Source organism: Eucalyptus grandis, chromosome 3 (genome assembly GCF_016545825.1).
Source record: "Eucalyptus grandis isolate ANBG69807.140 chromosome 3, ASM1654582v1, whole genome shotgun sequence".
NCBI classification, from domain to species: domain Eukaryota; kingdom Viridiplantae; phylum Streptophyta; class Magnoliopsida; order Myrtales; family Myrtaceae; genus Eucalyptus; species Eucalyptus grandis.
Window position 1 is genome coordinate 6,238,072 of NC_052614.1, and position 15,258 is coordinate 6,253,329.

General features: G+C 42.1%; 2 protein-coding genes across 2 annotated transcripts; one reads left to right on the top strand and one right to left on the bottom strand.

Moving 5' to 3' along the window:
* Positions 1–201: 201 nt before the first annotated feature.
* LOC120286172 lies at positions 202–8,129 on the bottom strand. Its single transcript, XM_039309244.1, has 3 exons — positions 8,073–8,129; positions 1,417–2,031; positions 202–1,254 (listed from the first exon to the last, which is right to left on the bottom strand). Exons 1-3 carry the CDS (start codon positions 8,127–8,129, stop codon positions 541–543), a joined length of 1,386 nt encoding a protein of 461 aa, XP_039165178.1. The 3' UTR covers positions 202–540.
* Positions 7,310–14,722, top strand: LOC104436240 (bifunctional purple acid phosphatase 26). The gene is given in 13 exon segments (XM_010048961.3): positions 7,310–8,191; positions 9,041–9,163; positions 9,166–9,260; positions 10,204–10,404; positions 10,572–10,683; positions 11,174–11,400; positions 12,040–12,178; positions 12,497–12,552; positions 12,554–12,590; positions 12,593–12,717; positions 13,579–13,700; positions 13,823–13,984; positions 14,352–14,722. Coding segments are annotated over 12 exon segments (1,395 nt in total). The 5' UTR covers positions 7,310–8,191; positions 9,041–9,090; the 3' UTR covers positions 14,398–14,722.
* The last annotated feature ends 536 nt before the right edge of the window (positions 14,723–15,258 follow it).

Here is a 15,258-nt window from a genome sequence, read left to right on the forward strand (position 1 = left end):
CTCGTGCAACACGCTCCAGCAGCATATTCTAAGAGCTGATTCCCCCCCGGCATCTAGTGCTCCTCCATGCGACTTTTTTTTTTTTAACATTTTTGAAAGAACCCACAATCTCGCTCCCCGCCCCACCTAAACAATCATTTGCCGAACCCGATCCCCACAAAGGTCGCAACTTTATGGCATTTCGTCCACACATTAGATGCCTTAAGAAAATTAGATCGTCACTGCTCCTGAATTAAAAAAAAATCAAATCTTGGGTTTTCCCCAAGTATGAATTTTTAACTAAAGATTGAATCCATTGAACTATTTCCCTTTCCCCTATACACCACCTGAACCCATAGACATTAATTACAACGCCGCTGCCGCCGCTGCCGGCGGCAGCATGCAGCGCCGAGATGTGGGGGTTGCGGCGGCTGCGGCGGCGGCAAAGACACGAGACAAGAGCCATAACCCCTACCGAACATGGAATCACAGAGCACCCCCTCAATTACCTTTCTTGCTCTCCTCCTTAAAGAACACCACCACAAACATCTTGTCCTTTGTTCAAGGTGAAGAGCCCCACAAGACCTCGGCGACAATGGTGGCGGCCTCGGCATCGTTTGCCGACGCCTCCCTCACTCTCGCCAGTATCTCCTGCTTGAACGCCCTCTTCTCTCTGCCCCTCAGCCCTTCGCCGACCTCGAGCTGGACCGCGAACCTAGCCACACAGCTCGCAAACGGGTGGCTCTCCAAGAACCTCCTGGTCTTGCTCTTGCCCGCATTGGTCACGCTCTCGGTCTCGATCTCGCTCTCCTCGAACCTTCCCAAATCAATCAAATCGCCACCCAACTCCGATCTCTGCAACTCCACGAGCTTCTTGACTAGCCCTTCTTCGATCATGGCCTCGATGGCCTCCTTCCGCCCAAAGTACCCAATCTCGAGAATGCAGTCCATGACCACCACCTTGACCTGCAGGTCCTCGTGGCTGAGGAAATTTATGATTTTCGGTATTTGGCCGTTCGATTCGATCTCGTCGACGAGCGGGGACTTGATCGATTTGATGAGGGAACAGAGCACCCTCAGGGAGTGCGCAGAGGCCATGGTAATCAATGCCCGGATTGTCGCCCCCATGAGCACTTGGCCCACGAAAACGTCCTTGTTGAACCGAATCAGAGCCGCAATTGCGAAACCGATGTGCTCTCTGATCCTCTTCGAGCAATTTTGATTACACAGAGCCGTCTCCAGCAACCCAAAGAGCCTCGACCTCAGCAACAAGTCCTGCAAGAAAAAACACGGGTGTCAACTCGTGTCGGTGCGAGAGAGCAAGACTCGAATACAGCACGAATTGATCGACAAGAATTCGAACCCATTACGCCAGGAACACAGCTAATTCGAGACAAACACTGAAATTGATGCGACACGAATCGATGGCCTCTGTACCTGCAGTTCCCTTTCGAACCCTCGCAGGACTCGGGCCTCGAGCTGACTCAGCAGCTGCACCAGCTCCTCCTCGTCCCCGCACCCCTTCCCCCGGAGCCCCGCGACCAGCTTCTCGACGGTCTCCCGGTCGATCCACGCCTGGATTTCGGACTCGATCGACTCGGCGACGCGGGAGATGGAGTGGGCGGAGGCCCGGCGGGCCAGGAACGAGCCGAGGCCGTGGCCGCGGGACTTGGGCTGGGCGGAGACGAGGGAGCGGAGGGTGGAGAGGTGGGCGGAGAGGGCGGAGAGGTTGGGGTCCCGGGAGAGGAGGCTGTCGGACTCGGTCTCGAGCTCGAGGAGGGCCTTGACGGCGGGGAGCAACCGGAGTCGGGCGGGGCGGCGGCGGCGGCGGAGGACTTGGGGTCGGAGTGGAGGTCGTGGGAGGCCTTCTTGAGGGCCTCGAGGACGCTGAGGACGTCCGGCGGCGCCGGATCGTTGGGGTCTTCCATGGTCGCCGGCGCTGCGGCGCTGCGCTCTAGAATCAAGATTCGAGACTGCGCAATTGAATGCGAAAGAGACAGAGAGGAAGAAAACGTGTGTCGTTCGGACAAGAAGGTGGTGGTGGTCTGAGTTCTTGAAACGTGAGGAAGAAAACAACGAGGTTTTTTTTTTTTATGCGATGGGCGATTGAGTAATTTCGAGTGGGAAACGAGCGGGCCTCAACGACCAGTCAACGGGCGCGGGCGCGCCCTCGCAAATCGCCATGCACGGTCGATGCTGCTTTTTTTCTTTTTCTTTTTTTAACTTTTTTATTATATTAATATGAGGTGCTCTGAAAGTTGTTGTTTTCTGATTTGATCACCAGTTTATGAGATTTTTTGCAATCGTTCCCTTCAACAATCAAATGGTGGCAAGACCGGGGTTGGCGCGATGCTAACTATGCAAAGAAAGAGGACAAAGGTAAGGATTGTGCACTCATTGGCATTGATAGCATGAGCCAGTCAATCTCGTGAGTGAGGCAAATGAGATTGAGAAATGGAATGAGCCTATGACTTATCCCTCTATAGTAAAGTTCACCAGCCCTCGTCATGGCCACAATATGGTTGGCTATTCTAGCATGAGGTATAGTGAGTGTCATCTTAGATGTAGTCGAGAGGTGGGGTAACTTTCCTATAGCTATTGCAATATTGAATCGAGAATAGTGATGATTCTGTTCTAGAAATTATCCATCTATACAAAAATAGCATTTTACCAATTGATTTCAAACACTTTCAAAAGTACATGATGTGTTATGTTATAATTACTCTTCTTTATTCATGTGCTTCAATTTCAAAACAGAGTGTCTCTATTCTTCTTAGAAAAAACAAATGTAATTCGGGCAACAATAAGTAGTAATAATAATAATAATAATAATAATAATAATAATAATAATAACTTTTTAAGAATGCTACGTGGTTGCATGATGGATACATTTCACCTACATAAAGTCTTAGGTATGATGTGACCATTGGTTTTTAGGCATTGATGCAAGTCGATAAGAAAGGATACAGACCTCGAACAACACATCATTGCACGAGGACATTTTAAGTCACCCCTGACAATGGGAAGATATGAAATCGCCATCTGTTCCATCTGGTTTTCTCCCACTTAATTTTCTCCTTTGTCCCCTCAAAGAGTTCAATTGAACGTCGAAAGATAGAAACGCACTGATCTGGACACAAATGAAAGGTTCAAAAGTGAACTATAAATAAACTATAAAAGGAGAAGAAAAGACAAGAACCCAACTACTCAATTTAAGGGACAAATCATGTTGTAGCCCTCCGCATTCAGGACAAGCATGATTGCTCATCACTGGCCCCGCCCGAACGAAAGAAGACGGCTGCTGGTCTCTACCGAACCTATCTTTATCGCAGGTTACGTGGTCAACCGAGGCATTCATCTGGAAAATAGTAAAGTAGACGAAACGGCAACCGATCGGACGTTGCCAGGAGGATTACGTGAGTCTCAACCGGTCAGCAGCAATTCAGCATATTCGAATCTTAAAAAAACCGTATGTTCCGATGCGCCATGTCGTCACCCGGAAGCACGTTCGAGGAATCATCGATATCTTGTTGATTTTCTTTGCGTTTTGCGGTTGGATTTTGTCTGGCTCCGGCCGAACAGGCGTTTTCCCAAAGAAAGACGTTCGACCCTACAGCGTGCATGATTGGATTTGCGCGTACCGGAGCCACGTTTGATTGCTTTCTAGTCTTCGAGCGACATTAAAGTCTACGTAAACTTTTGGTTTTGCTCTGGAGAAAAAGAAAGTCTACGTTAGCTCCGGTCCCTTCTCTACTGGTTGATTCGATTTTCTATAGTTTTACGCATGAACTCTTGCTCTTCGTCGATGACTACAAGCCACCTGGTCGGTGAACTAATGTAACTTCAATTTCATGGTCGATGAAGTATCTTTGTATTGTCTCAGTTTCGTCTTGGGAAAGTTAACTAGGGTGTCATGCTATATTACCGTAAACCGAGAGATATTGCGGATCGGTGCGGTTGAGGCAATTATCAAAACATACTTATTTAAGAAATGTTTTTAATTTTCAAAATATTAACGTCACATGACAAGAGAGCAATACATTTTAAACTGTATTTTTTTGTTTATTTGGTTGCTATTAGTGTTTTAAGGCACTTGTTCACGGAAGTCTTCTTATGAATTATATAAGTTCGCACCTAAGTTTTTCTTTTTGGGTGAGTGGGAACATAGGAAGTGACATTATGGAGTTTCTCATCCCAAGATAGATCTCTCGTTCCCAGGAATAGATTTGGAACATAATCAAGAAATAATAATAATAAAAAAGTTACTTCTTATTTATGGGAACAATTCCTAGAATCAAATAAAAAATATCTTCTTTTCTCTTCTCTTTCCTTTTGTTCCTCCTTTTAGTTGGTTGTTTGCCTCAATCATGGCCGGCAACCTCGTTGAAGTGTCACCAACCCTCGGTGACCTCACTAGAGCATTGCGGCCGAATGACCCTGAGCCATTGCAAGGCTTATTGGGCCGAATGAACCTCACTATGGCTAGGCGAGGATTGACCTCACTAGCCGACATGAGGTTGGGCCTTGCCAAGCCAAGGTGAGGTCAATTTTGCGCTACTTGGGTGAGGTGGAGCCTCATCGGTGGCTAGGCAAGACTCGAACTTGCGTAGATTTGCAAGATCAAGGTTTGTGATGGTTAGGCGAGGTTTCGACGAGCTTACTAGACCTTGCAAAGCTAGTCACTAACCATGGCCATGGTCGATGACTAGCTACAAAGAAGGAGGAAGAAGAAGAGAAAAAAAAAAAAAAAAAATATAATAAAAGTATAAAAATCAAAGAAACATAAAATTTTAAAAATTCTATTTAACACATTTTCTGGGAATAAAAATTTTAGGCAGTAATTAAGTGATTTTAAGAACTCAAAAATTATTTCATGAAACAAAATAAATAAATAAATAAATATATATATATATATATATATATTTCTAAGCAAAAATTATTCTCGATAATAAGATAATTACCTAACACACCCTAAAAGTCTTACCATATATCTAACAACAAAGAGCAATATCACCACCAATCCTTATATGATATTTTCATCTTGTTACAGTTCAATTTCTTCCCTAATTATATGCGTGCCTTAGGGTGCGTTTGGTTGTGTTCTGTTTAAAAATTGTTCCGGGAACGAGAAATAGAAAAAAGTGTTTGTTTCTAACAATTTTTGAACAAAACAACGCGTTTAGTAAACTTGTTCGGGAATAAAAAATAAACGAAACATGTTTGGTAAATTTGGATAATTTTTTTATTTCTTTTATTTTTTCTATTTTTTCTTATTTTTCCTTTTTTTCTTTTTTTCTTTTTCATTTTTTTCTTCTTTTGGCCGGCGAGGGTCGGCCTCGCCTTGATCCGGCGAGGCCGAGCTCGCCCAGCGGCGGGCGAGGCGCGGCCTCGCCGGGCCACCGCCAGGCGACGCCGACTCGCCCAGGCCGGCGCGAGGTCGGCCTCGCCTTGATCCGGCGAGGCCGAGCTCGCCCGGTGGCGGGCGGCGCGGCCTCGCGGGCCATCGCCGGGCGAGGCCGAGGCTCGCCGGCCGGCGGGCGAGGTCGGCTCGCCGGATTTGGGCGAGATCGAGGTCGCCCGGGCCGGTGCGGTCGGCCTCGCCCATGGTCGGGCGGCTCGAGCTCGCCCGGATCCGGCGAGGCCGACCTCGCCCGGCGGGGCCGGGGCGAGCCTCGCCGTGGGCGGGCGAGGCCGCCATCCCTCGTCGGCCGGTCGCCGGCCAAAAGAAAAAAGAACAAGAAAATAAGATAAAAAGAAAAAAAAAATAAGTGTTTCTCAAAAGTGTTTGAAACAAGGAACACAAAATTTGTGTTTCTTGTTTGTTTCTTTGTTCCTGGGACAAAAAGAAGAAAAAAAAGTGTTTAAAAACAAAAAAGGAAACACAAACAAACGGGGCCTTAGTGACGCTCCGTGCTATCGTGGTGAATGTGAGTAGTGCGAGAAGGTTAATACAATTGGGTCATGGAAATGAAGGCGGAATGCTCGCGCTCGAAATATTGTGATGCTGCTCTTTCAATGAGTCTTCTTTTTAGGTCTCTTTTGGGAAATCTAGTCAGCCAAAATTGGCACCGGTAGAAAGTGGACGCTGCTCTTTGATGCAGCCACGGCAGGTCATGGGCATTTAGTTTTTGTTTTGAAGTGATTTACATGTTTTTACTCGAGGGATTGGATGTCCGACAAAATGATGAATGGTACCATTGGTCATCATGACAATACGACTTGCAATGCCACGCTCAAGAAAAAATCTAAAAAGAAAAGGATGATATGGCATTACGGGTCGCGAAACGATGTGTAAGATTATGTCAGCCCATGACAGTTCATATTATACCAGGTTTTCTTCGTATTTGGCAAGTGCAGTGAAAGATCCCTTGCCACGTTTCCGACCGAAAAAGAAGACTCATTGGGTTGGGATCCTCGAGAGCGGGACGATTGTAGAACGAAAGCAAGAGATAGAATGACCATTAATGATGGCGTTATGCAAATTGGGAGTTAAAAGTAAAGACGCAAATACTTCATCACTTAGAAATGAAAAGCACGAAAGAGATATAGATATAAAGATTCCATTAATTATGTGAGTAGTGTCGACATATGTTTAGGAATTTATAATGGCGATCATTCGATAGATGGAGTTTCCCACGGTGTGTATAGTAACGCTTTTACTCCAATGAACCATTTCTTTTTAGAAATAATTATTTTCTATTTTTATTTAGGGAAATAATTTCTTAGTAAAATAATGCATTTTGTAACTATATAAAATTTCTATTTTTGAAAAAAAAAATAAGAATGCGCTCGGTATGATTTATAAATTTTTGTAATTATTCGTTTTTTCTTTTTATTCATGGATTCCCGCCCGCAACTACACGACCATCCGCCAATCGCTGCCATCATAGTTGGTGGGTTGTGGGTGGCCGTCATGTGGCAGCGGGTGGCGGCGATGATTGGTGGTCGGCAATCAACAATAGTAGCAAGCAGTAGTCATGCGTCAATTGGTAGCGATTGGCAACAGCAGGTTATTGGTAGTCAATGGTGGTTGTCAGATGGCAGGGGTGGCTGATGGGTTGTGGGTGGCGGGCAGCAGCGACGGCGTTGCCGACGGTTAGGCGGCAGCGATCGGCACGGTTATACAGTGTCCGGTGTGCCCTCATCCTCGGCTGGGACTACCGCTCACGTGCGTCCGATCTCGCACGTGCACATGATCCGACGACCGCCTCATCTTTCTGGTGTACTAGGTACGCCCACGTCATCGAACCGGACAGACACGGCCAAAACAACCGGCGGCGATTCCGAACACTAACTTACGCCGCCGCCAACTTGTCTTCCCGCTAACTTACGCCACCTCCAAGCTCCGACGTCCCTGTCTCCCCTCTCAACAACCGGCGAAAGTTGAAGTTCCCAACCTCCGCCAGTTCCTCCCCAGAAGAGGATCGGCATTTCCAGATTCCATCGCACGCCGATCCCGCCGAGAGCTCTCGCCGGTCGCAGGTAAGCTCCCGCTCCCGCCCTCGCTGCGCATTGGCACGTCCGCCGGAAGCGATTCTTTCATTTCGGACTCCGGCGACGGACGATCGGAATCCCGCTTCGGTTTTCTTTCGCGTCGTGGGTCGGATGAATGGTGTTTGGAATTGGATCGCGCGTTTTGTTGACTTGACTTTGGAAAAGACGCGAGTCTTGGTCTTGGGTCTTTAGTGTGCCTGGGTTGACCCGTGATTTGAGGCGACTGCTGGCGCGAGAGGATTGATTTGTGAGGCGTTGAGGGATTTGGAGGAGGAAAGACGTGAATGTGGGTGCTCTCGTTGCTGAATTGAACGTTCTCGAGCGGACCCTTTACGGAGCGATGCGAGGTTATGGAGAGGGAGAGAGGAAATTGTGATGGGCAACCTGCTAAAGAAGAGTAGACCTGGTTACTCTATCACACGGTGGCTCCTCTTCGATTATCTTGCAACAAAATGTCATATTTGACTATGTTCTTTTCTTGAATCTTCACGATCGTGCACTCGCTTGGGATACAGGGTGCTGCTGCCGATAATAGTTTTGGGATATAGTTAGAAGGGAGGTCTCGTTGTTCTTGTCTGAAAACTTGCTGCAGTGTTTACCTGTCGTAATTGATCTCCATTACTGACCACACTTGTGAAGAAGGGCATTGCCGTCATCGTCGTTTGTCTCATTTTGTTGTGATGGGCTTCTATTGGTTCTGTTTGTTCTCCTGTACGGGGTGAGTAAGTAAGCTCTAAAGCTAGAATGAAACGTCTCTTATCCTATGTGAATCATTCAACATGCAATCAAATCTTATGAATGTGCGTGCGAACTTGTGCTTCGTAGATTGAATAAGAAATTTCATTCTCAATAAGCATGTTTCTGTCATGCTTAAAAAAAAGGTGTAGAGCTCGAGGTTGAGATCACAATATGTGTCATCGTGGACCTATTTTTCAGTTCATCTGGAGTGGCCCGAATGTCTTATGCTGGTCAAACTCACTTTGAAAGAGGAAAAGAAAGGAAAGAGAGAACAATTTAACGTTGAAGTAATGTATGAGTATTCTCTGTCTTTTTCATTTTTAGTTTCTTTGGAGTGGATATGCTTCAACAATTGGCGCAATCTACCAGGAAACTTGATGAGTGAGTAATATGAATTTAAATGTAGACATCACGTATTCCAGTTGCCATCGTTTTTCCATTTTTGATGAAGACTTCTCAGTCAAGATGTATGCTAATTATGAGTTTAGTGCATAGGAGCAATTTATGACGTAAGCTAATCATAAAATGCACTACCTGTCATAAGGAAATTAACTTGTGTTGGCATCGGCTGTTTGTTTTTATAACAGCTTGGTTTATCACATTGAACATGATGTTTTTATCTTCAGCCTCTATTCTTATTGTTGAGTTTATTACTTTTCTTTTTCTTTTTTTTTTTTTCCCTTTCGCCTGCACAGGGAAAGGAGGGGGGGATGTTGCATCTTTGGATCCTTCAACCAGCATTCATGTCAAGCTTGCAATGTCATGTCTTTCATTTGAACTTTCTTTTGAAAATTATTGATGGGCTTTTTCTTTGATGGATCTTCTTTAGGATGCAATGAATCATACTTGTCAGCTAATTAATCATCAATTAAAGCTGAAATGCAGTCCTTCCTTTGGTTCATTTCAACATTATTCGTCTTCCTGAGCTATGTGGAGAATACATTTGGTGGAATCCGAGTACTTTCATTCGATCACAGTGGCCATCAGTTGATATCCCGCTTGATAATGAAGTTTTTGCAGTTCCAAAGGGTCATAATGCACCGCAACAAGTGAGCATTCAATCTTTTGACACTGTTTGACTTTCCACGGAAGTTTCTGTTTGTAATTTCCCTTAAACATTTGGTAGTCCTCAGAAAAACGATGTAGTCATGCAACAAGGCAATGGTTCACATTGTTTTTTACATTGAAATCTCGTACTTTCCTTGTGTGCATCTTTAGGGCATCTTGCCTTCAGTAAATTCTTTTGTTTACCATGATCTATAAATTGATGCCTGGAATTGTGCTGGAGAGATGAATTATCCTAACTTATGAGATATTCTTAATTTGATGAAGTTACGTAAACCTAAGTTGTGTTAAAGAAGGAGAGGGAAACACTTACTTTTAAGTTGTAGCTGGACCAGAAAGATTTAGACTACTACTTTTGGAATTTTAGGAGTAAATTTGGTGACCTCAGGCACTGTGTGGCATAAACTTTGGGCTTGAAGAGGACTTTCAGTTCGAGTGTTGGAAAGAAACAGATTTACTAAGATGGTCCTCTCCTTCTTATTTGGCTCATTCAGATAGAGAGGAACAAAAGGGGATTTCAAGGAGTTGAATCCTCTTGGGATTCTTTTAGGGATGATTGGTTGTACACTCGTCACATTCAGTGTATCAGAAAAGTGTAATTTGACATATGTAGTTTGTTGGCAATGTGAAGAACAGTCTTTTGTGCATGATTTTGTAGATGCGTGGCTTCTACTTGAAGCTGTTTTGTGTAGGGGTGGTACCTCCTTGGTACCTTCTTAATAAAGTCTTATTTTATCATTTAGAAAAAGAAAGTACTCACCTTGGGTCATCTTTATTAATTTCTGCACTCAACTAGATTACGTTCTATCAGGATGTCCCTGCGAAGAATTCATTAGCTTGTTTCATTCACCTTGAAATAATTTTTTAGGGATTCATCTAGTTCGTTTCAGTCTTTCTTGTGTCATAACCCTTTTCCTTCTTTTGCAGGTTCATATCACCCAAGGTGACTATGATGGAAAGGCTGTCATTATATCATGGGTCACATCTGATGAACCAGGATCCAGTGAGGTACAGTATGGCACCACGACGGGAAAGTATGATCATTCTGCTGAAGGAAAAAGTTCAAGCTACTCTTTTTACAAGTATAAATCTGGCTACATCCATCATTGCCTGCTTGATGGCCTTGAGGTGATCCTCTATTTGATTGATCTGTGAATTGACAATTTGTGGGATCATCCTTTAAGTTTTATAGACCGCAGATTCAGCAAAGATTTGAATATATTTCAGTTATTTCACGAGTTGGCAGACAATGTCTAATTGATATTCTCTCTAAATTGTTCATTTGCTGCCTACAGTATGATACCAAGTACTATTACAAAGTAGGAAGTGGTGGTTCTTCTCGAGAATTTTGGTTTCAAACACCACCAACAATTGACCCAGATGCTTCATACAAGTTTGGAATTATTGGTGAGCTATCATCTGTTTTCAGAATTTCAGTAGCCGAATTAGACAGAGGGAAGATTGGTTTGGTCTTATTTGGAGTTTGTCTTTTTTCAATTCATCAAAAGGTCAGAATCTTGATTAGTATTGATAATCAAAACATCTCAGTGTCTAGGTTCTTAATCACAGAGTGGATTGTCACTTGGTGTTGCATTAAGGTAGTATCTCCTATGCCAGTTATATTATATAGTTCTCTGGGAGAGAACCTGCGAGAGTCCAAAGGGAGAGGGTTCGGAGCAGGGGTTAAAATGAGCAGCAAATTTGACACTCCTACGTAATTTAAAAATCCTACAGAAACTTTTGCTTGTAAGAAAAACATTTTCCCTTTTATCACAATTTTTTTCCACTCTTCTATTTTAAACCAGCCTTCCACTTGTAGGTGCAAATCTATTAATCAATCTCAATTGTTCACATTTTCTAGTAATTTGCTATCTCTAGCCTGATATGTATGTCGCAGGTGATCTGGGCCAGACTTATAATTCGCTTTCCACTGTTCAGCATTACATGGTGAGTGGAGCACAGGCAGTCATGTTTCTGGGGGATCTTTCTTATGCCGATAGATACAAGTACAATGATATTGGGCTAAGATGGGATACATGGGGTCGTTTTATTGAACAAACTGCGGCATTTCAGCCATGGATCTGGTGTGCTGGGAACCATGAAATAGAATATCTGCCTTACTTGGTAAAGTATCTTCACACGTGCTTTTTAAATGTACCATTTTTGTTTTTCACTTTTCAGTTTGTGATGACTTCTACTTTTAACTATTAAATTTTTGTATATTTCGTGGCACTCACACCTCCAATTTTTATTTAACACGAAACAATTGAAACCTTCGTTGACATGTATATTTGTTTTCCATGAGTTTTAGAAATTTGTCATTTTAAAGTTTTGGAGGAAAAGTATAGTAGAGGTTATAAAGTAAAAGAAAATCTGCCTTAAAAGCTTATTTTTGTAAACCATTTATCATGGAGGACTATAAGAAGGCAAAGTGTATGATGTTCAGTGAAAAAACAGGGCTGCTTTTTGACAAGATTTTCTTTTGCAGAAACAAGATTATCATTGTTGTATATAAATTAACTATTAATGGGAGCTCAAAGAACCATATGGCTCTTTATGATGCAAAACTAACAACGTCTAAGTGACTACTTCAGTGTTAAACTGTATCCAGTCCTGCAACTTCAAAAAGCAGCATGCTTTTGGAAGACTTGAATTCCTAGGCTTTCTATTGTGTGTGGGAGATCATCTATGTTTGTAATATCTGCTACTAATCTACTCTTCACTATTTTTGCATCCTAACATGCTGTTTCTATGTAAGTAAAGGAGGAGCTTGATCCATTCAAATCCTACCTGCATCGATATCCAACACCTTATTTGGCCTCAAAAAGCACCAGTCCTCTTTGGTATGCCATCAGACGAGCTTCTGCCCACATAATCGTGCTTTCAAGCTACTCTTCCTTTGGTAATTCTTCTTTTTCGCTTCATTCCCTACCTAAATTCGTTCTCATATAGCAATTTGAGGTCCTTTAATGTGCATAATAGAAACTTTGGCAAATAGAAAGGCATAAAAGAAAAAAAACATGATGAGTTTCACCACCAATAGGATTTTGCGAGAGAAGTTAACATCTGCTAATTTGAACCAATTAAACCAAGATAATAGAAGATTCAAACTGGTTCCTCTAATAACTAATAAACCATGTTTAATGCTACATCTGACAAATGCTGCTCCATTGCTACCTTTCTCTGCATGTTGGGACTGATCAATTGTGATTGCGAACAGTGAAATACACACTTCAGTGGATGTGGCTGCGAGAAGAATTTAAAAGGGTAGACAGAAAAAAAGACACCTTGGCTTATTGTTCTGATGCATGTTCCTTTTACGATAGCAATGATGTACACTTCATGGAGGGCGAAAGTATGAGAGCAGTGTTTGAAAAGTGGTTTGTTCGCAACAGAGTTGATATTGTTTTTGCTGGGCATGTTCATGCTTATGAAAGATCGGTATGGTTCTCATCTGGCATGTTCATCTATTCATGCTTATGTTGCAATTACTTTCAGATGCTGCAGATATTTGCATTGTTACAATGATTTATAATGTTCAAATCTGAGGACTCCATGTGATCTGTCTGTCAGAATCTGAGGTTGCACATGGAATTACAAACAAATTTACTTTAGTGTACTGTCTCCAGATCATGGTCAGGTGGTCTGTCTGTTCCTCCAATGAAACCTTGTAGTGAGAGGAAATTACAGACTTTGGCAGAGTTACGTGTGTAAAGTAAAATGTAAAAAGCCTTGTCACTGTTCAAAAGCAAAATGACACAAATGTATCTTGATGTGTTCATATTTATAATAAAAGCTGATTAATGCTTGTTTTATACGAGTTGTGAGATAATACAATTTACTTTTCCATACAATATTCTGTTCTGCTATGATGTTTCTTTTGGTTTTGGTGATAAATTCGAATCTTTGTTCCCTTGTCCACTGCTGTATACTTGATGCGTATATGGTCACATAAGTAGAATTTCTGGTGAATAATCAAATGAAATAAATCCCTCAATTAAAAATAGCTCCTTATACTTATTTTAGTCTGAATTTCTTTCTCTATGACATATTGAAATTTCATTCTACTTCTATTTAATGGCAAGAAATACTAGGTTTCCTGTTCAATGGAAGCCACTCAATATAATCTCAGTTGAGCGTGTGAAAGTATCTCAAGTGTTGTCTTTGACAAAAGCAAAGACCTATTGTCCTTGAAAAAGACAAGACCTACTTTACGTGTGTTGATGTTTCTGTCATACTGGTTCTGTACCACATCTCGTGTTTCCCTGTTTTACTGACTTAAGTGGATTTGACGATTTTCAGTATCGGATCTCAAATATACAATACAATGTCAGTAGTGGTGATCGCAACCCCGTACCAGATAGGTCTGCACCTTTATATATAACCGTTGGAGATGGAGGTAATCAGGAAGGCCTTGCTGGGAGGTGAGTTGGACATCTTATGTGCAGTTCTTTTTAATAGATCATCAAAGGTAGAAATTCTGAGGATCGTTTTCCAAGAAGTTCCCACATTGCATTTTCATGATGAAGTTACATTACTATTACAGGTTCAGGGATCCACAACCAGACTATTCTGCATTTCGTGAGGCCAGTTATGGCCATTCTACTTTGGAAATCAAGAACAGGACTCATGCATTTTACCATTGGAATCGGAACGATGACGGGAAGAAGGTGGAAACAGACTCTTTCATATTGCATAATCAGTATTGGTGAGTAAATTTTAGAATGTTTTTTAGCTAAATTTGGCACGTATTGAAATTTTAGAATGTCTGATTTAGCTAAATTTGGCACGTATTGAATGTGACCCTTAACATAATAATTGGACAAGCCATGGAGCATAGATCGTTTGTATGAATTACATTATATGAATCTCTTGCTAAGTACCATCTCCAAAGGAAACAATTGTATAGATGTAACTTTCATTTATACACGTGAGCCTTATTCACCGGTAACCAACAGCCAATGATTACTATCATCATGCATCTTGTCATAAGTGATCATCACTCTTGTTTCGATGTAATGTTGGCAGATCTTTCCTTGTAACTTATGATGTCTTATTACGGTTCACTGACGCAGGGTAAGCAGTTTCCGGCGAAGAAAACTAAAGAAGCATCGTTCCTAGAGCATACAAAGCAGATTACTATTGTCTGATTCGAGGTTTTGTTGGGTCACGAGACATTTAAGATTGGCAGAGGAAAGTACTTGATACAGATGGTTGTTTATATGGGAGTTCAAGATAGAAAGTAAGAGTTTTGTAGCAGGTTAGATGATCTTCAACAAATAGTTTGATTAGCACTAGCTAGTATACACGGACCAACATTAGACTCATGGATTACACATAATTTGTATTCTGTACATTTTCTTCTCATTCATTGTATTCCACTGTTTTATTATTTTTCCTTGCACCGCAATCTGTTACCATGAAATAAAGTCAAGGGGGGCAAATATGCACTATGTGAGCAAACTCATTGCTCAAACCTTTTTTAGGTTAATCCATTCATACGAAGGCCAAGTAGCACCAGACATGAGGTTACGTTTTGGCTTATGTAATCTTTCTTCTTCTTCGCGTACTGTATTAAAGGTAACATATGTACCCCAGGTTATCGGAAACTTTCAGATTTTTATTGCAACATGAACTGTTGGGTGGGCATGGTGTTCTCCACATTAGAGTTTCCATGTGACCAAAGTAATAATTGTCGAGGAAGCTCCTCTAGAAAGGCCTTCATTCGAATATGGAAATCGAAGGAACTTATATTGAAAAGTGAGAAGGTATATAATCAATTTAGGAAAAGTTTTGTAAAGCAACTTTGAGTCTCCAATGTCCTTTCAGTCAAATACTTTCCATTGGGTAATGTCGTCTAAAATCAATTTAGTATAATGTGATTAAAAAAAATCATAATAAAAAATGCATATTAGAAAATCATTTTATGGAATTTTTTTTCCTTTTTTAAAGCAAGGGAATTCATTATTTTTATCTTGAACG

Coding starts and splice junctions, on each gene's coding strand:
- LOC120286172 (XM_039309244.1), bottom strand. CDS start 8,129: ATGACGGCAATGCCCTTCTTCACAAGTGTGGTCAGTAATGGAGATCAA. Junction 2,032..8,072: donor ATGGAGATCAATTACGACAG/GTAAACACTGCA, acceptor TCACGTTTCAAG/AACTCAGACCACCACCACCT. Junction 1,255..1,416: donor GGTTCGAAAGGGAACTGCAG/GTACAGAGGCCA, acceptor TTTTTCTTGCAG/GACTTGTTGCTGAGGTCGAG.